This window comes from Lagenorhynchus albirostris, chromosome 5 (assembly GCF_949774975.1).
Source record: "Lagenorhynchus albirostris chromosome 5, mLagAlb1.1, whole genome shotgun sequence".
Classification (NCBI taxonomy): Eukaryota; Metazoa; Chordata; class Mammalia; order Artiodactyla; family Delphinidae; genus Lagenorhynchus; species Lagenorhynchus albirostris.
In genome coordinates this window covers 134,453,380-134,474,053 of record NC_083099.1, presented here as the reverse complement: position 1 = coordinate 134,474,053, position 20,674 = coordinate 134,453,380, and the positions used below count along the sequence as shown (strand labels likewise).

Here is a 20,674-nt window from a genome sequence, read left to right as displayed (position 1 = left end):
CAGTTAAAATCTGTTTACTCAGCTTATATCTGTCATTTGTCTTTTAATGTTCATTATATTTTGTTACACAACATTTTTTAAGAAAAATGTTTATTCAAATAATATTAACACATTCTTGATATGCAAGAGTCAAACAACACGGAAGTATGGATAACAACTGTGCTCTATCCCCTTTGCTCTCCTGCCTCAGAGGTAACTGTACCCAGGCTTAAGGGCATCCCTTTAGTTCCCTTCAGATGCTCTACATACATTTAACAGTCACACAGAGTTTTTCCTCAGTTTTGCAAAATGGACCATATTGTAGGATTGCTTGTGAAAGGTTGTTTTTGGGTTTTGTTTGTTTGTTTGGTTTGTTTTGTTTTAACTTAACAGCATTTTCTAGATATCATTCCAGCTAATATAAAAAAGTCTCTTTCATAGTATAGACTCACCACTTTATTTAACTACTCTCCTTAATGAACATCTAGGTTTCTCCCAGAGGAAAAAAAATTTTTTTCAAGTTGCTACAACTCTAAATTCTTTAAAGTTCTGTCTTTGGTGCCATGCTAAGAATTTCTCCACCTCAGTATTATAAAGAATATTTAATCTTAGTATTTTTACAGTTTTCCATATGTGTGTTATAACTGGCCAACTTTAAAAATTCTCTTCTTAGGTTTGCTAGTTTTCAGTTCGTTCTTTTGGGTTCTCTAGGGTAACAATCATGTTTCTGCAAAGAATGATAATTTGATTTTTCTTTTTTGACATTTATGCCTCTCAGTCCTTTTCTTGTTTTTGTTTTTCTCCCCATTAGCTAGATCTAGAACACCTATTTTATTTTTTTTAATATTTATTTTATTTATTTGGCTGCTCCAGGTCTTAGTTGCAGCATGCAGGATCTTTGCTGCAGCATGTGGGCTCTAGTTGCCTGACCAGGGATCAAACCTGGGCCCCTTGCACTGGGAGTGTGGAGTCTTAGCCACAGGACCACCAGGGAAGCCCTTAGAACTTAAAAAGCTTGTTTCCAACTTCAATTCCCAACTAAATATTGGGGGAAGTAAAGAAAGGTGTTGAGTTAGTTTAACAGTAACTGTCAAGTTGGAGAAAAGGAAACAGTAGATTGAAAGCTTCTTTCAAAACTAATTCTTTAGGGTTTCTGTGGTGGCGCAGTGGTTGAGAGTCCGCCTGCCGATGCAGGGGACACGGGTTCGTGCCCTGGTCCGGGAAGATCCCACATGTCGCGGAGCGGCTGGGCCCGTGAGCCAGGGCCGCTAAGCCTGCGCGTCCGGAGCCTGTGCTCCGCAATGGGAGAGGCCACAACAGTGAGAGGCCCGCATACCACAAAAAAACAAAACAAAACAAACAAACAAAAACTAACTCTTTAACTCAACCAATGTGGCCACAGTGTATTTTGTGGGGTCAAACTGGGCTTGGACTGAGGAACTGGCGTATATGAGAGGGAAATTTGCTATATATAAGGGGATTCAGCAAATAAGTAAATCTATTCAGGATAACGAGAGCCAGGCCTTCTCATGGAGAAGAGAGTTATATACAGAGAAAGGGGAAAGGCTAGAATAAATTCCATGATACTAGATTAGAACAGGAAGTACTGGTGTAAACTCATGGGTTTTAATACATATTATAATATATATAAATCTTGAAATAAATACGTTTGCACACTTATGTAAATATGTGGGTATGAATATATACACATACATATATTGCCTGGCTTGGCCACTGAGAGACTCAAAAGGCAACAACACCTCAGTATCAGTGAGCACACCAGTGTCTAGATCTGGGTTTCTAAATTCTCCGTTGAAAGGAACCAGATCTAAAACTTCTCTCCAGGAGCTTTCCTCCCTGCGGTTATAGAATCACAGGCTCAGAGGATGTCTAAGTCTGCTCACTCACTTTACAGATGGGCACGCTGAAACCCTAAGTTTTCTATTCTTTCCTTTTGGTATTGGCTTTCTTAAAATGACAGGAGAAAAACAATCATCTAATATCAACATAGAGTATCTCACAATGGCTTTCTGAATATGAGTGGTGTAAACTATATTTCTTTCTCTCTTTCTTACTAGGAAAACCAAGGCCTAAAGACACTCTGCCTGTATTAGGAAAAGAACTGAGCTCTCATGTTCCGACTTAGAAGGTGGAGGCCACTTGGTTGCACAGCTGAAGGCTGTGTATTATTAGCTCTTTTCATGATAAGCCAGCTTTTCTTTCTGAGTTACCAAGTAGATGCCTCCTGCAGCCTGTTGGTATAAGATTTCTACACAATAGATACCAGGTGTGTTGGCTGGCTAACCTGCCCATGGCCCCAGATTCCTGACCTGCTGGGAAAGCATTCCTCTACTTGAAAAGGCAAGACAGCTACTTACATTTTTAATGATCAGTGGGTATCTCGTTACCCGTTGCATAGGCTTCAGTATAAAACTAGAGAGTGGCATTCCCTTACAGCGAGGGTCCATGGCCAGTCTCTGCAATAAGAGATTTTTTTTAATGTACTTAAGAAGTTTGCAAAATCTGGTCAGTGACATCAACATCGATGTTATTCAGGACTCCCCACCCATCACATTGTCTCATTTATCTGAATGACAGCTGAGGATCCCGGAGCTGGAAGAGCCGGGCTGGTTATCCCCAAGCCAGGAGGAGGCACGTTCCAGATGGAGAGTGGGAATCTACCTTGGACGTGACTCAGCTGCAGGGTTGACCCCTGCTCCCCAGATCCAGTGGACCTTCCATGGGACATGCGGTTCCTTACTTCCAGAGATGAGATTCTGGCTTTACAGAGAATATTTCCTCTGGATACCTACCAAAACTTTATAACATTCCCAGGAGCAAGGAGAGTCACAAGACTGTAGGGTCAGAACAAAAATCCCCCTTAAGTCCCAGAGATGCTGGAAGGCCTGGCCAGATCTCACTGTCTGTTTTGGGTGAAGCCTGCACTCACTGGTGGGAGCCCCAGAAGGGTAGGGATGGTGAAGCCGAGACATGAGGGTCAGGCCCCCAGTCCCAGGGGCTGTGGTTATCTCCACTCTGGACTCCCTGCCTCTTTCCTTCCACCACTTTTGTCAACTTGACTGGAGGACAAGAGTCCTCTTACCTCCAAAAGGTGACCCTGTCTACAAGTCACAGGGGTTATATGGTGACAGCTCTCAAAGGTTTAATGTCTTAGGAACAGGTTTAATGCCATGACCTGGACCCCAAGCCCTGGGACCTGTCAGTGCCTGAACCTGCTCCATCCGTGGACACCATTATTCCAGGAACACTTTGCAGCAGGCAAAGGCATGTCAAAGTCCCACAGGAATAAGGCAGGGAGAGGGGATGAGGGGAGGGGTGAGAAGGGGAGGGGCAACAAGGCCCCTCCTGGGCTGGTGTCAGCATTTTCCTCAAGTTCAAGTACATCCAGTGATGAACTCATCCTGCCTGCACCCAGGGAGGATGCGGCCCTTGGCTGGAACCCCAGGTGGCCCATGGCACCTGGCAGCCCAGTATCTGCTCTCCAGTCTCCAGCCCACCCTAGGCCTACTTCATAGCAGTGTTTCTTCCCTTAGATGCCCCACTCATTGGGTAGAAAATCAGAGCATTTAATATTGAGAAATAGGGTGAAAAAGAAAGAACATGAACATCTGATGCTACGGCTGAGAAGAGATGGCATTTTCCCCTCCCAGTGATGACTCCACAAACTTGGTTACTCAGGGGAGTGGGAAAGGCCTGCCCCCAAAATGCAGGAGGTACAAAGATAAGCCTGTCATTAGTATGATTATTTTGCTGTCTGTTCATCAAAATGTGCCTGTTTAGCAGACGTTATTTTATTCTCTTTTTTCTTCCCCTCTGGGAGAGGTTGGGGCTGATTGCATGGGCTGGCCTGGCCAGCAGGGACCCACCCCAGCGAAGGGCAGTAGACCCAAAGCCTGGGGTCTCCAGCAGCATGGGGCCCACTTCCCCACAATGTCCCTTGGTGGGCACATGGCTCTCCAGACCCTTGTTATCCTCCAAGGCAGAGGTCCTGGCATCCCACATTCACCCCCATGGGCTTCTTAGAGCTTGAGCCCATCAAAAAGAACCAATTGGGAAAAAAACAAAGGGTCCATTGGGATTGCTGGCCATTCCCTTTGCAGGTGAAGGGCAGAGAGCAGCAAAGAACTGAGGATGCTCAGATTAAACAGAATAGGAAACCTGAGGCCCACCAGCCCTCCTAGGCCTAAAATTGAGATGGAGGATTTAAACGTGTATTCAAATAACACCACTCACACCTGGCCAAGGCAGAGCTTCTAGGCCAGCACTGGTCCCTCCTCTCCAAGCCCACCCCCTTGGTCCCAGCCACTCGCCAGCAAGAGGCAGCCCCTACTGTTCAGCCGGGACCTCACCCTTGTTGGCCTTCTGTAAATGTGTGAATCAGCCCCTCACATGCCCAGCTGCTGGAAGACGGCCACTCGGCGGGGGCAGAGACTCAGCTCAGCCTGGGCTCCTTACTTTGACAAACTCCTTGAAGTCGGGGGCCTCATCTGTCTTCTGCTGGATCAAGGCAGCCCCGTTGAGCTGGCAGCTGCAGAAGCGGATGTAGGGTTGCATGTGTGGCAGCTGGGCAGTCAGGATGTCCCCGATCATCTTCACAGGCATCTTCTCCCCAGACATCTTCTTGCGAACTCTCAGCGCTCTGCACAGAAACACGAGAAGTGAGCGCCCTCTTCACGCTCTCTGACGTGTACACAGCACACTTCTAGGTGGTACAGAAATGGGATGTGTGTGAGGGGCACAAACCCAGGGCCACTAAAGCATCTATGTGGCAGACAAGGAACAGGAAAAGAAATGAGTCTAGTGCTACAAAGAGGTATCACTGGGGCATTTTTCTTTGACATGAAGTCTGTTTGCTGGCTCTTAGGAAGAAAAACTTCAAATAAAAAAACACAACTTTGCTGAACAAGTCAGCATAAAAGACAATTTTTTCTTGTGGAAATATATGGAATCCTGTTTTTGAATAACTCAGACAGGATCCCTGGGTGGATGTCTCACTTTATGGTTGATCTGTCCAGGCTGGTATGGCCCCAACACTGAACCTGTTTCCGGGGCCAGTGCTACCCAAGGGAAGCTGCTGTTGCCAGGGGCCATGGAGGCTCAATTTCAGACCAAACAAAACATAATCAAGATGGTAAATCAACTGCCACAGAAAAACAATCCCATTATGTTCACGAAAGCCAGGTATAAATGATTGTCTGAACAATCTGTGCCATTCTCTGGTTCACTGCTCCATCGCTGTGGCTAATTTGAAGTTGACTGGATTAAGAGGAGTTCTGAAGAGAGAAGCCTATTCATATGATAATGGGTCATAGACTCAAACAATTTATATCCTGGAAGCTGAGAAGGGACTAGAGGGACTGGAAAGTGTTTGTTCAGGAGTCCAGCTGCATCTGAGTGTTCAAGACCATAACAATCAGGACTGTGCATCCCACCCTTCTAACTCGTATGTCAACTCCTAACCCAGCATCTATAAGAAGGGCGTGGCACCAAGCTTTTATGCAGCAAGGATAGCAATGTACTATAAGGGCAGGACCTCGACATATGAGGCCATGGGTGTGTTCTGCCTACCCTGGTGATTATGGATGATGGACGGCTGGATGGCTGGATGCCTGGATGGATGGATGGATGGATGGATGGAAGGAACAGAATGGTATGATATGGGATTTTTACATAAGGCTGGGAGGATGTTACTATGAATTCCTCTGGCTGCTTTCAAGGTCATGGGTAGGGCTATATAATTCTAAGAAGGATCTGCAATCTTTGTATTAAAAACTTCAGATCACTTTATTTTCTTTCTCCTACATTTTTGGTTAAAGAAAAAAAAAATCTTTGGACTGGGAAACAAGCCAAGGAGAAAAACTTTAGGGACAGTGCGTTATGTGGTCCAAACAATGAGCCACTCCCCCTCAAGCAGGTGACCTTGTGGGGAGAGGTGCTGGTCTGCGCTGGCTGCCTGGGGTGTGAGGAGTGGCAGGTTGGTACCCTCAGGATGGCCAGGTGGCCACTGCTCATTGGAGGGTTGGTGTGGAATATCTCCCAGTGTGTAGAAATTTGCTCAAGGGTTACGTCACTACCAATTCTGGGGGAGGAGAGTGCTGAATAACGATGTTACAAACTTGCTATGGACGGAAATGGGAAGAAATTCCATCATTCCATGATTTTCCAATGAGGAGCAACACAATCTTTCTGCAAGGGAATAAGAGTAAGTTCACCTGCTCCCCTCCTTTTATTTATTTTTTTTAATGATGGGGAGAGAAGAAAAAGGGAAAAGAAAAAAGATCACACGCAGATCATCCCTGTCTTGAGGAAGTTAAGCCAGTTCCTGGGTTCTGGAGGCCCACGCTTGGAGACCTGAGTTGTTCAACTGCGAGACAGACCTAAAATCAGGCCCCTGCTGTGGACCAGGCACCCGTTAGGTTGAACTGTGAGTCAACTTCTGGGATGTTCTACCGTACAGGCAAGGCTTTTGAGGACTGAGTTGGAGTGGGTTGAAACAGGGCACGTCACCAGGCTCAGGGGTCACATGAGTCCATTGCTGCAGCCTCAGCCCCGCCCTTGGGTGAGCTGATTTGTCATCTCATATAGAGGTCTATGGAGTCAAGGTCAGCTAATGAACACATCAGAGAGCCTGACATTTGCTGACCGAAAAAGTAGCCCTATGAAGTTCTCAGATCAAGGGGATGGTCAAGAGAGCTGGCCTTTATGAAGGTGTCCTATGTGTCAAACAATTTTTTTTAACCTATATGACTTCTTATCCCTATTGACAGTTGGGGAAACCGAGGCATGCAGAAATCGAGTGACTTGACCAGAGTCACACAGCTCATGGGTGGCAGGAAGCCCTGGTCTCCAGAGCCCACAGTCTGCAAGAACCGCATGTGAGAACAAGCACCGTGCCCAGCCCCGCCTCCCCTCAAGCTGCTCGGGGCTCCTGGCCTGTCCTCGCTCCAGAAGCAGCTCCTGCCATCCCACCAAGGGGGGCTTCCACGGCCCCTCTGCTCTTCCCTTCCCTTCTGTCCTTCCTCTTCATTTCCTCAAGCCTCTCCCTCCTTTCCTCTCACCCTGCCCACTCCCACCCAAAGCCCCTTCTTTCCTTCTCCCCACCCTGTCTTTACCCCACAAGGTATCTTTTTCACTTTTTAGTTTTCTTTGTTTTTCTGCCTAAAATAAAATCATGGCTGTTCTTCTTAAGTTAAAAAGAACACTGAATACTTAATATTTAAGAAAAACATTTTTTGGGGGGGAGAAGCTCTTTCATTTATTTATTTTTCAAGCAAGGAGGCAGGAAAGGATCTTGATTAAAAAAACAGCTGCAGTACCTGGTTCTACACACCCTATCTCACTTCTGCGTCCCTACTGCTATCACTTCTAACAGCCACCCCTAGGGGCCTGCGCCTAGCTCTTAACTTTAAAATGTTCTAGATTCTTCTCCCCTACTCTGCTCATTGAAGGCAAACTTCTCAGCTCTCTGCTCACAGGTGAGACAGTCAACCATCCATTTTAACCCCCAACCAGAGGCGGCATTAGTAGGAAGTCTGTGTGCCCCAGGTAGATCCCTTTTATGATCATTTTATTTGTTTCTTATTTATCTGTTTGATAAATCCTACGTCCCCCCTCTAAGTACAAGGAGTCGCTGGCCCTTGTATCAGGAGTGAGAGATACGTGGCTGCCCACTGCAGCCTTCCAGGGAGAGCTGCCTTAAGTTCTCTTCATCTTCTTCCATCCTGCCAGGAGTCCTAAATCTTCCCATCATTGGGATTAGTCCTTTGCACAAAGAAATTAAGTCTATGCAGCAAAATTGTATAATCTACAATATGGGCGCTCACCATAAAATTCTTCCAATTTTTTCTGGTATGTTTGAAAATGTTCATAATAAGATCTTGAAAAGGAAAAAAAAAAAAGAAAAGAAAGGAAGAAAGAAATCAGGTCCCTGGAAAACTCCTGCTAAATACAAGTATTTTATCTGGAAAATGAAAAGATCAGCCCAACTAACCAATCAGGTCATCAGAGGAAGGCGCAGAGCGTACCTGTGACGGGAGAGGGGGTGTCTGTGCCCACTGGTGCCATGATTGACAGGACGCCAGCTGTACACCTGATCTCCTTGCTCCCTGGGATAACCCTGCATGCTAGACAGGGCAGGCGCCCTGACTGCAATTTTACAAGCTCTAAAACAAAGGGGTGGGGAGTTATCTGCCTGAGGTAACTGCCCAAAACGAGTTAGAAGGCGCTGGAGCCCAGATGAAAACTTGAGACGTCTGCCTCCTGGTCTCACCTTCTTTCCATCGAGGGCAGGACAGGGTGGAACCCCTAGTGGGACCCTGGGCGTTGTCCACTGAGCAGCCCGGGGCACCCTGATCGCCTTCTGTGTGACTTTGGACAAGTCACTCAACCTCTCTGAGCCTCGTTTCTGCGGTTGCAAGAGCGTTCTCAATTCCTACCTCCGGGGCTGTGGAGCCCATCAGCGCTAATGGGAGGAAGGAACACGCAGGCCTGGCCCTGACAGAGCTCAGGAAAGGGGCTTCTGCTTTCCTGACAGGAGCAGGACGGAGGGTTAAAAGTACAGAGACAACAGAAAGGCATGGGGAGCGCCGATGCTGGGAGGGTTGGGGAGGGGTGTCACTCGGGAACATCAGACACATTTCCTGCCTCCCCACCCCCATGCAGCCGCCCAAGGAAAGAGGTGTTAACTTGTAGGTATATGTTCAACAGAAAACCTCTTCATCTATTTCAAAACAACCTGTCTCCAACACTTGAGGTTTAGTACTTGTAGGTTCAGGGGTTAACTAGCCCACCTGCCCCAAGTGACAAGGCAGCCTCTCTCCAAGGCAAGAGTGGGTGCTCAGCCCACCCTGGGGCCCAAGCCCAGCACTTACGAGGGACCAGGCAATCGCTGTCTAAATGCTCCCTAAGGAGAACCGTACGTGGTAGATACTATTATCACCCCCATTTTACAGATGAGGACACTGAGGCCCAGGGAGCATAGGCGACTTGCTCAAAGCAGGTAGGCAACAGCAGGGTGTGAGCCCAAGAGTCTGACCCAGACCTACGCTAGAAACCTCTACAATATGCTTCTCAAGGGGGGTAATGGAAATACTTTCTCCAAGCCACCCCCATGCCGTCATCTTTGATTAACGTCTTCTAGAACATAGAGACAGAAGACGTTATAGTTTTTCTTCACATCCACCTCTCTGTCCATCCCTTCATCGACTCCCAAACACACTCAGGAAAGTGGGGACCTGAAATCCCTTTATAAAATCCCAGGGACCACATTCAGGGAATAGCTGCTTCCCGATTATATGAACCTAGAGAGCTGGAATGGACACCAGTTCCCAGGGCCTGTGCTTCCTCCTGGCCCCCAGGATCACCACAGACTTCATCTGTTTTCTAGCAAATGATGTTATACCGAGGGCCTGGTGGACACAGATTTGGAAGTTCTTTTAAGAACTGGAAAGGACTTTTGTGATGATGTAATCCAATCCCTTCCTTTTACCGGTGGGGAAACTGAGGAAGGGCAGCAAGTTGGGCTCCAAACCCAGGTCTCCAGACTCCTGGCCCAGTGTTTCTCCCTGGCCCTGCAGCTGCCTCTGAGAATTAAAACAGGAATAAATAAAATAGCAACCGCTCCAGGCCAGCTCCTCAGAGGCCTATGCTGAGAACTGCTGCTGACCGTGGCCATGCACGGTCCCACCGTTTCCCATCTTCAGGAGCCAAGAGAGTCTCAAGAGACCAACATTCCCCCAATGGAACCAGGTTCTGAGGCATGGGGGGCTGCCCCCCGCCTGGATGGAGCTGGCCAGCGATTAGGAGCCAGAATTGGCCCAGCTCTGTTCATTCTAGAACCACGGTAAAAGCAGGAACCGGGATGCCTGAGCAATCCGTTCTCCCCAGTGAAAAATTGGGGGTGTGTTTCCAGAAAGCACCAGGGCAAGAAAGAGCGATGGTTCTCGTGAGTGGAAATGAGGAAGAGAGGCAGAAAGAAACACAGGGCGGCATGCACGGAGGGGACACACGGACGAAGCCGCGTGGCAGGGCCGGTGCGCGAGGGCTAAGGCGGGCTGGGGTAGAGAAGAGGCTTACTTCAGCAGTTTGATATTACACATAATCAGGTCCTTCCAGTTAACAAAAATCATAGCACCCTCTTTCTCTGTCAGCAGCTCAGACTCCATCAGGGGTTTCTGAAAGATCTACAGATGCAGAAAACGAAGCAGTACAGAAAGCAAACAGTTAGCTTAAAACTCAAACGCACACACCGGCCTGTTCAGAGCCACGGGAAGGACCGAGGCATCTGCAGCTTTGGCTGGGAGGCCCAGAAGCTGCAGAGTTTCTGAAGCAGGTGGCCCTCCCTCTGCCGGGGTCTATGGGGGCTGGTGGGTTCCCATCAGGCCCACACTGTTTTACAAGGAGGCCCACTAAACCCTGGAGGACAGGCCTTAACTCCGCCAGGACTCAGCAGGGGGTCTGGACAAAGGCACTCAAGCCCTCACCTGCCACGGTGGGGAATTGGGCACAGGGGGGAAGTGGAGGGCCGAGAGATGCATGGGGTGGGGGGCACTCCCGCATTCCTGCTCCCAGCATCGGCTGCACAGACAAGCCTCAGGAAGCCCAGGGGAGCAGCCCTGGCAGCCGGGCCCCCAACCAGCAGCCTGGGGACAGGATGGACTCCTCTGCTCTGCCCGCAGCCTGGGCTGGGCCTGGGACGGAGCCAGTGAGTGAAGGCCTGGTACCAGGTGGGCGCTGCCCCCCTCCGGGGCTCCAGGAAATTGAGGAGCGTCACCAAGCTCCGCGTGGGTGGGCAACTCACAGCAGACCACAGGTCTTGACTGAGCCCCACGTGGTGAGCCCCTGCCTAGAAAGAGGTCATAGCTGCCATTGCAGGCAGGCCACTCGCTGGAAGGTAACTTAGGGACCGGGGCAGGCTGAGGCTGATCCCTGGGAGCCCAGAGCACTTCATGAGTCTTTAAGCCGATGTTGAACCTGGCATATACCAGGCCACTGCACAACGTACCGTATCTAAGAGGGTGACATTCACAGCCTAGACATCCAAGACTGTATATTTAGTGACAGTCACATGTCTTGAGAAAGGGACACCTCTTCATACCGATGCTCCCTAAGCATGAATGATGGCCTTGGGGGCCATCAACTCATCCTGCATCCTGTACTCATCAACACTGGGTAACCGAGCAATGCCTTTCGGGGTCGTTAAGACTATCAGAGGAGATGGTTTCACAATAGTTGGGGTACAGGGGTTCCCAAACGATGATGGTACTTTTCAAACTGTAGGGTGACCCCGACGTCCAGCTCTGCAAACCCCTGTCTCCTAATATGGCAACCTCCCATGAGTATGGACCAAAGGCTTCCTGAAAAGCAGAACTTCCCAACTCTGCACCTCCCCATCCTCTGGACTAGGCAGACAAGGCCCTTCAACAGCTCCCTGGGAGGAGAGCCAAAATGAGACATCGTCCAGGACGGGGGAGGGAGGGTACGCACGGGGTGCCGGGAGGAAACATCTTCATTCTCTGCAACAGATTTTTCTGGTGGGTAATATGTAGCATGAGGAATAACCAAGATATCAGCAGATGACTGCCATCTTTCAGATGTCACTGCTGAGGGCCAGGGAGATGATGCTCTATGGCATCAATTAGCTGGTGGCTGAGCTGCAAGTTCTCTGAGCCGAGCTCAGACTCCCACCTCACAGCCCGTGTGTCCCCTCTCATGCACTCCTCACAGGCTCATCTATCCCTGGCTTGAAGGGTCTCTGCCCCTCTGTGGGTAGGACTCACAGATGAGAATTGAGTCCGTGGCCGCGGATGAGAATTAAGCATCTTCTCTTGGGTAAGACTCTCCTCTGTGATGTACCGTCCTGATGCTCCCGTACCTCAGAAAGCTTCTCACACTGGGAATCAGGACCCAGCCCTCCTTGACAGAGTCGCTGCCTTCCCCACCCTCTGCCAGTGCCCCCCACCCTGCCCCAGCACCCCCAGCTGCCCTTACCTCCGTGACCAGCTGCAGGTCATTCACATAGTTCTCCTCCGTGACAATGAGCTCGTGGATGTAGCCCTGTCGCTTTCTCTCAGTTGGGGTCAACATATCCAAGAGGTGTAAGTCTGAACACCCTGCAAAACACAACCATGGGGACAATTTAGTCCAGGTCTGGGGAAGCCTGTACAGCTTCATGGGGAAGATCCCCAGGGTCCTCGTGGCCTCGTGGTCTCACTCCAGTTAGACAGTGTTGTCCCCTAAAAAAATATGTTCAAGCCCTATCCCTGGTAACTCTGAGGGGACTTGTTTGGAAATAGGGTCTCTGCAGATGCAATCTAATTAAGACAAAGTCATATTCAATTAGGGCGGGCCCTAGTCCAATATGACTGGCATGCTTATAAGAAGACTACACAGAGACAGACAGAAGGAACGCCACATGACGACAGAGGCAGAGCCTACAGTGACGTGTCTACAAGCCAAGGAATGCCAGGGATTGCTGGCAGCAACAGAAGCTAAGGGAAAGGCATGCAATAAATTCTCCCCTGAAGCCTGCAAAGGAACATGGCCCGGCCCAAACCTTGATTTTGGACGTCTCACCTCCAGAACTACAAGAAAATAAATTTCTGTTGTTTTAAGCCCACCCAGTTTGCGGTCATTTGTTACCGCAGCCTCAGGAAGCTATTACAGGCCTCACACTCCTGCTTCAGCAAAACCACTAAAAGAGTGTCAAGAGAGAAGACTTAGTGGGGACTTCCCTGGCAGTCCAGTGGTTAAGACTCCGTGCTCCCAATGCAGGGGGCACGGGTTCGATCCCTGGTCGGGGAACAAAGATCCCACATGCCACATGGGGCGGCCTAAAAACAAACCAAAACAAACAAACAAACAAACTAAACAGAGTAGACTTAGTAACAACTGGCTGACATTTCCTGAGGGCTCTCACCATGCCAGGTGCTCTACCAGGAGCTGAACACTGACAGTTGTGTTTAATGCTTACATAGACACTAAAATCATCCCCATTGTACAGACAGGGAAACTGAGGGTCAGAGAGGTTGCCTCACCCAAGCTCTCTCAGCTGGGTGGTGGAGAAGCTGAGATGGGAACCTGACACTTTGACCCCAGAGACTGGGCTCTACCCCAGATCACTGCTGTTAGATCCGAGCTACAGGAGGGCACATGGTTATCCTGAGGTTGGTTTTTGGAGGATGAAATGGCGGTGCTGAGGCTCCTGATGGGCCCGGGGATAGGGCAGAGGTGGGGCACATCCAGACGCTGCTGGGCAAACTCTCCTGGACCAGGCTGCTGTCCTGCACTCACGGGAGCTGAGCAGTGAACCTACAGGCGGACAGGGAATTCCTCCAGGTGCAGATGGCCGGACACAGCTTTGGCTGCAGGTCCACGAGGAGTAGGCTCTGCTGACGTGGGGTGGGGCAGGCACAGCAGGTGGCGCCCGCCCTGGCCTCTGCTCACTCAGCCGGTTACTTGGGGTTGGTCTGCTTTGGATGCTCTCGGGTTTTGGGCAGAGGCTGTCCCCTGCCCCAGGCACACTGGAATGAGGGGCGGGGAAGCTCGCGGCTCTAGGGAGTACCCCTCCTGCAGGTCTGGACCTGCCTCTTCCAGGTCAGTGGTCCCCTCAGCCCTGTCCTTTTTATCAGGGGTTCTTTGTTTAATCACCAAAACCAGATTTGTAAAGAAGACTGGGAGGTGTCTTGGATGTAGGTGGGGGTGAGGCGCTGAGTCCCATTCACTTGCTTTCCGCATCCCTTCTTCTCCCCACAAGGGGGTGCTGTGGAGCACAGTGCGGAACCCCCTGCTGGACACCAGTGGTTCTCAAAGTCGGGTCCCTAGACGGGCAGCATCAGCAGCACCTGGGAGCTTATTAGAAATGCAGATGCTCAGGCCCCTGCTGACTAGACTGTGGAGTCAGGGCCTGGAATCTGATATAATAAGCTATCCAGGGGGCTTCCCTGGTGGCGCAGTGGTCGAGAATCTGCCTGCCAATGCAGGGGAAATGGGTTCGAGCCCTGGTCTGGGAAGATCCCACGTGCCGCGGAGCAACTGGGCCCGTGAGCCACAACTACTGAGCCTGCGCATCTGGAGCCTGTGCTCCGCAACAAGAGAGGCCGTGATAGTGAGAGGCCCGCGCACCGTGATGAAGAGTGGCCCCCGCTTGCCACAACTAGAGAAAGCCCTCGCACAGAAACGAAGACCCAACACAGCAAAATAAATTAATTAATTAAAAAAAAAAAAAGAAACAAGCTATCCAGGTAACTTTTTAGGTACACTCAAATCTGAGAAGACTGCTCTGAACTATCAGGGGTTCCTCAGAGTTTCCATCTTCCCCCGAGGGAGCTTCTAGGCTCGTGACTGATCTAGTCTATATGCTGGAAGCTTCTGCAAATAGAACGATCCCTCTGGGGCGAATGATATCATAGACTTCTTGGTAAATGCTTCACTAGGCCCAAGATTAACTCTGAGCTGGCGCTTCCAGCCTTCAGTTGTCCCCTCCCCTGGCCAAATGCCCTCTCTAGAATGCTGGAGCTTCTCTTCCTGGGACAGGATAATCCCAGGATGGGCAGATGGATGCCAGGAAAGCATCAAGGCTTTCATGTTAACACCCTCCACGCCCTTCCATCCGAGACCTCATTCAAAGCCATGGCAGTGCGGCTAAACTACAATTCCACAGGGCCACGGGCTGAGTATGAGCCTTCGCGTAGGTCTGCAGATGTTTCTGGGACTCGGGCCCTCTGTTCAGCCACCAGCTTGGTCTAGCTGTCCTTCCTGCCTCGGTGCATTGACTGTGTTTTATTAAAACAATTGCATCAACAATGAATTCTCAGGGAGGAAGCAAGTCATGACTGCTCATCTGGGGGGCTCAGCCAACCTCTGCCAAGGTGACGCGTGAGCCCCGGCTTACCGGAAGCTGAGTGATGTCACCAGTTTCTTTAGCTTTCTTTAGGAAAGCCACCCAGGAAACACTCTTGAATTTGGGAGGAAAATATCTCATTCCTGCCTTATTCTTACCAAACTTTCCTGTTAGTGAGTCCAAGGGCCCAGGGGTAAGTCCATTTCTTGTTAAAGGGTAGAATACAGCCCTTGCATTACAGACTTGTATGAACTCAGGGAAGCAGAGTCTCCCCTGCAATTTTCAGGACATTCCTTTCTTCAGGGATATGAGTACTGGTACAGACCAGCAGCTCTAAAACTCAGTTCCCACACACTGTGCAGTGACGTTTGCAGGGACACAAACATCGGGCTAGTAGTGGACACTGGTTGGAACAGTCTTCCAAATGTCCCCGTAGGTCACAATTCCTCTTGCAGAATCTGGTGGATGCTATGAACTCTTACCTCAGAAAACATATGCATACAATGCACACAATACACACATTCTGCACACAATTTTAAAGGATTTGCAGACCCTCTTGAAGCTTGCTCATGGATCTCATTCCTTCATTCCTTTGACAAATATTTACTGATATCCTACTGTGCTGGGTGCTGGGAATTCATGATGGAAGAGGAGAAACGCCTGACCCCCAGAGCATAGCGCTAAGAACCCTGGGGTCGTCAGCTGGGGGTGATGCCACCCCCCCCAACAGTACTGAAGGCAGTACTGCCCCCCCACAGGCTGAAGACGGTACTGCCCCTCCTACAGGCTGAAGACGGTACTGCCCGCCCACAGGCTGAAGATGGTGCTGCCCCCCTACAGGCTGAAGATGCTACTGCCCCTCCCCCAGGCTGAAGACGGTACTGCCCCCCCACTACAGGCTGAAGACGGTACTGCCCCCCCAGGCTGAAGACGGTACTGCCCCTCCCCCAGGCTGAAGACGGTACTGCCCCTCACCCAGGCTGAAGACAGTACTGCCCCACCTACAGGCTGAAGACGGTACTGCCCCACCTACAGGCTGAAGACAGACTGAGGGTGGTATTGCTCCCCACCAGGCTGAGGGTTGCACTGCAACCACCACTCAACTCCAGGCTGAGAATGAATTCTTGGTTGTCATAATGACTGGAGGTGGCTGCTGGAATTTGGGGGGCTGAACCAGGGCTGCTAGATGACCTGCAATATACAGGGCAGAGAATGGCCCACCTCCAGTGCCAATAGCACCCCACTGAGAAACGGTGACATTCCTAGAAACTGATAACTCTGCAGCAAGGATGGTGCACGTGACCAGAGACACACAGAACGACTGAGGAACCGGACACAAGGACCTGTGAGGAAAGATGACAGGAACTGGCTTGCTTTGGATTTCAGAAGTTCATTCTTCTGAGTCTTCAAGTTTCCCACAGTGTGGTTTTGAAGAAGCTCAGAGCCAGAGCAACAGCAGAAGGTCCAGGGTGGATTTTGGGCCACTGGTCTAAGAATCCCAGGTGCTGAGGCCAGTTCAGGGTGAACTGACCATCTCCTGCTCATGGAGGTGGGGGACATGAGAAGGCTGCATGGCGTCCTACTCCCGGCAGCTCCAGCCTTCGGTCAATCCACCCAGCAGGCTGAGAAATATGGGGGGCCAGTGCTGTGTGACTCTAGGCTACTTGCCCCAACAAATCCCACCCTGTGCTGGCCCCCCAACCAGCCTGCCTGGAGACAGAGTGATGGTCCAGATGGCCTCTCCAGGACCCAGAACCCAATGAACAGCAAAGATTTTGTGGGGAGATTCATCTCAGCATTATGTGCCAACAATGTTGGCTTGGAACAGTCTTTTCAGCTACTGAACTGACCCACAGGATGCTGTTTTAAAAATTCTTGCTGATGAATGCCAGACCAAGAGAACCATTAAAGACTTGAAATAGGTGCTTTGAACTCAAAAATATCCTTCCTTTGAAAATTTAATATTTAGAAAAACAAAAGAGTTTAGAAACTCCATTATTCAGAGCAGGGTAAGTGGAAAAGACATTTCAAATAGAGAGTTTTCTTTAGGGGTGGAGGGATGTGGTCCTTCTCTCCTTTGGGAACCAGAATAAACATGCTTTGCTGGCTTCCTTTCCCAGTGAAAAACGAGAGGGCAAAGCACAGCAAATAAATTTCGTGGACATCTCGGCATGATGGAGGGATTCTTATAACTAACTATAATCCACTCGCAGCTGAAATAATATTGCAAATGACTCCAGGCAGTCAGAAATGATCCCCAATTACAACCCATGTAAAATTCCTAATCTGTGTGCTGTCCCTTATAATTTCGTATAGTTAGACACATTTACAGAACAGAGAGAGCTGTGATGCCCCTCTGAAAGGATTTGAGTCTGGGGCACTGCAGAAAAGTATCTTACCCCCAAAGATCATCTTGTCCCCTCAGTGGGACATTGCTCATAGGAACAGCATAATCTAAATAAATTGCTTTTTTACAAAAGTAATGCACGAACACATGCTTATTGTAAACAGTTCCAAAGACACGAAGTGTCGAGATGTAGGGTAAAAAGCCCCCTCTCCCTACCCCAATCATTCTACTTCCTTTCCCAGCGGGGACCATAATTTTTAAAACCAAACCAGGCCCCACAGCAAGCTGGCCACAGAGCAAAGCAAATAAACAGGCTTCATTCCTCTTATGAAACGGCCAAAATATACAATGAGATGGTCAATAAATATGCATTGCATTCCCCCTGAAGTCCAAGAGACACAGAAATAAGCAAGGTAATGTCCTTGTCCTCAAGGAAACTCAGCCCTGGGGGTGACTGGACATGAAAATTATATTTAAAATAGCAAGCAGCAAAGAATGGTCCTGCGGGCTGTGCCAACGGTGGAGAATGCAGCAACTCAGAAAATGAGATGCACTCCATCCTGATGGAGGAAGGTTGTACAAGGACCTGGTCCTCCTTGCGCCAGGCTTCTATACGGCCAGGGAGGATGGGGCCATTATGTGGGGGACGTGTGGGCCAGCATGCCAGGTAAACACAGAGATGCTATGGAAGATAAGTGTGGAAGTAGACAGTAGATAAGGTGGGAAGTAGATTACAGAGGCCATGATGCCAGAGGGACAGGGGAGAAGCAGTATGGAAGCTTGGGCTATGGTTTTTCATCTTTAAGGGAAAGGATCTACCAGTGTCTGTGGGGACATTCGGTCCAAATCCTCTGCTAAATGGCCCTGGGTCAGCACGATCCATATTAACTGGGATCCTGGAGCTCCCGTCTACACAGAAGGCTTCTCCAGGGTTGGCCTGAATGTAGGAAATGGGAGCCTCATGGCCCTGGTGTCTCCTGCCAGGTGGGCACACTTCCCTCAAGGCCACACTAGATTCTCCTGGGAAAATGAATCTAATCGTGTTGCCCTTATTGCCCACAATGGATGTGACCACAAGAAGGTTCTGTGGTCAGAGCACTTCGTCCTTGCCCTGCAGCCGATGTCTAAGCCCCCTCTTCTCTAAGCTGTGGCCCGCTATGGCCGCAACTGTGCTTGATGCTGGGATTCACTGATGAAGGAGCAGGACAGGCTGTTGTCCTGCAGGAGCTTCAGTCTGCTGGAGGCTGGGGCATCCCATCCACACTCTGGTCCTTGCTGATTCACAGGTACCTCACAGAGGACACCATACACCCTGTCATCCATCCCTGAGACCTCAGAGGTGCAAATCCTTAAGACTGGATTTTTTTGTTGTTGTTTTTTGCGGTACGCGGGCCTCTCACTGTTGTGGCCTCTCCCGTTGCGGAGCACAGGCTCCAGACGCGCAGGCTCAGCAGCCACGGCTCACGGGCCCAGCCGCTCCGTGGCATGTGGGATCTTCCCCGACCGGGGCACGAACCCGTGTCCCCTGCATCGGCAGGCGGACTCTCAACCACTGCGCCACCAGGGAAGCCCAAGACTGGATTTTGATGGGGGTCTAGAAATGCCAAGTGGGCACGGAGGCCTGTGGTGAGAGGTGGGGGGAATGCTACCGGATGGCACCAAAGAGCCCCTGAGCTATGTCCAGCTGAGCCCAGGCATCCCTCTGCAGCCTGTCCGGGGACTCATCAGGGCCTTCTGCTCAGCTGCACTCAGTCACAACCCGGAAGTTTAAAAGCGCCAATGTGGTTTCCAGATAAGCTTAATTGTCTCCCAAGAAGGAGAATCCAGCTACATGGGCTGCTGGGCAATTTAATGACTGTTGAGAAGTGGCGAAAATCAAATTACTCTCAGGGATAAATCATCTCTTAATTTTGCATCAAAAAGAATGTTAGTAAGTTTTTTTTAATCAAAGGCATATCATTCATGGCTTTATAACCGATGTTGGAATTCCTGGCGTGGCATCAAGTGCCCCATGGTCTGCATTTGTTAGCTCATTCCTGGCCCCGTTTATGTCACCATCCTTGTTTTTCTTTCTTTCTGAGTTCCCGCTGTCAATGTGCTCTAACCTGCAGTATTTTAGGGGTCCTTACTAGCCGCCGTAAATAAATCTTTTGAGTACACAAGGCAGATCGGTGTGTTAGAAGTACAAACACATTTCTATTGCAGTATGAGGAAGGAGGCCATAGTGTTTTTTTTATATAAGTTTATTTATTTTATTTATTTATTTTTGGCTGCATTGGGTCTCTGTTGCTGTGCGCGGGCTTTCTCTAGTTGCAGAGAGCAGGGGCTACTCTTTGTGGTGCACAGGCTTCTCATTGCGGTGGCTTCTCTTGTTGTGGAGCACGGGCTCTAGGCGCACGGGCTTCAGTAGTTGTGACACATGGGCTCAGTAGTTGTGGCTCATGGGCTCTAGAGCACAGGTTCAGTAGTTGTGGGGGACGGACTTAGTTGCTCCGCAGCACGTGGGATCTTCCCGGACCAGAGCTCGAACCCATGTCCCCTGCATTGGCAGGCGGAATCTTAACCACTGCGCCACCAGGGAAGTCCCAAGGCCATAGTTTTGATGAGAGGGATCTGGGAATATTTTCCAGAGGAGGAGGAATTTGAGTTGAGCTTTCCTCAGGCAAATGTCAGGGTGGGTGAGTAGGAGTTAGGGATCAGAGCAGAGGGGCAGTCGGAGAAAAGGGCAGCAAGAGTGGGGTGGTAGGGCTAGAAGGCAGGTGTGGAAGAGGGAAGCAGAGGCTGGGGTACCAGGGAGAACGGAAAGTTCACACGGATGCTACTCTGAGCCACATGGTTCCAAGTGCTGTACGTTCACGGACTCACGAAATCCTCCCCAGTAATCCTATGTGGTAGCCACTGCTGTTATTCCCCATTGAACAAACAGGGAAACAGGCACAGAGAAGTTAAAGTAACTTGCCAGGGACTCAGTTAATAAAAGGCAGAGGGGATCTTACCCCAGTGTTCTTTCTCTTGATCACTATGCCTCTCGCCTGGTGGAAGGGTGATGCATCAGTCAGCCGGCCTGCTGTAACAAAGTTCCACAGACTGGGCGGCTTGGACAACAGAATGTATTGTCTCACAGTTCTGGAGGCTGGAAGTCCAAAATCAAGGTGTCAGCAAGTCTGGTGTCTTCTGAGGCCTCTCTCCTCGGCTGGCCATCTTCTCGCTGTGTCCTCACATGACCTTTCCTCTCTGTGCGATCATCCCTGGCGACCCTTTGTGCCCAGATCTCCTCTTCTTAGTAAGGATACCAGTCAGATCGGATGAGGACCAAACTTGATGGCCTCATCTTAATGACCTCTTTAAAAGCGCCTTCTCCAAATTCAGTCGTATTCTGTGGTATGAAGAATAAGGGTAAGGGCTTCAACATATGAATTTTGGGGACACAATTCACCCCTAACAGGTGGGGAAGTACAGTCGAGGAGGCTCTGAACAATGTAGCTAGG

General features: G+C 49.9%; 1 protein-coding gene across 1 annotated transcript in view; it reads right to left on the bottom strand.

Moving 5' to 3' along the window:
- Positions 1-20,674, bottom strand: part of ITSN1 (intersectin 1) — a 230,390-nt gene that overhangs the window by 19,512 nt on the left and 190,204 nt on the right. The window contains exons 29-32 of the mRNA XM_060150881.1: positions 11,989-12,110; positions 10,075-10,181; positions 4,456-4,639; positions 2,358-2,456 (exon numbers count right to left, since the gene is read on the bottom strand). Coding sequence (XP_060006864.1) covers positions 2,358-2,456; positions 4,456-4,639; positions 10,075-10,181; positions 11,989-12,110 — 512 coding nt within the window. The remainder of the gene's footprint in view (positions 1-2,357; positions 2,457-4,455; positions 4,640-10,074; positions 10,182-11,988; positions 12,111-20,674) is intronic.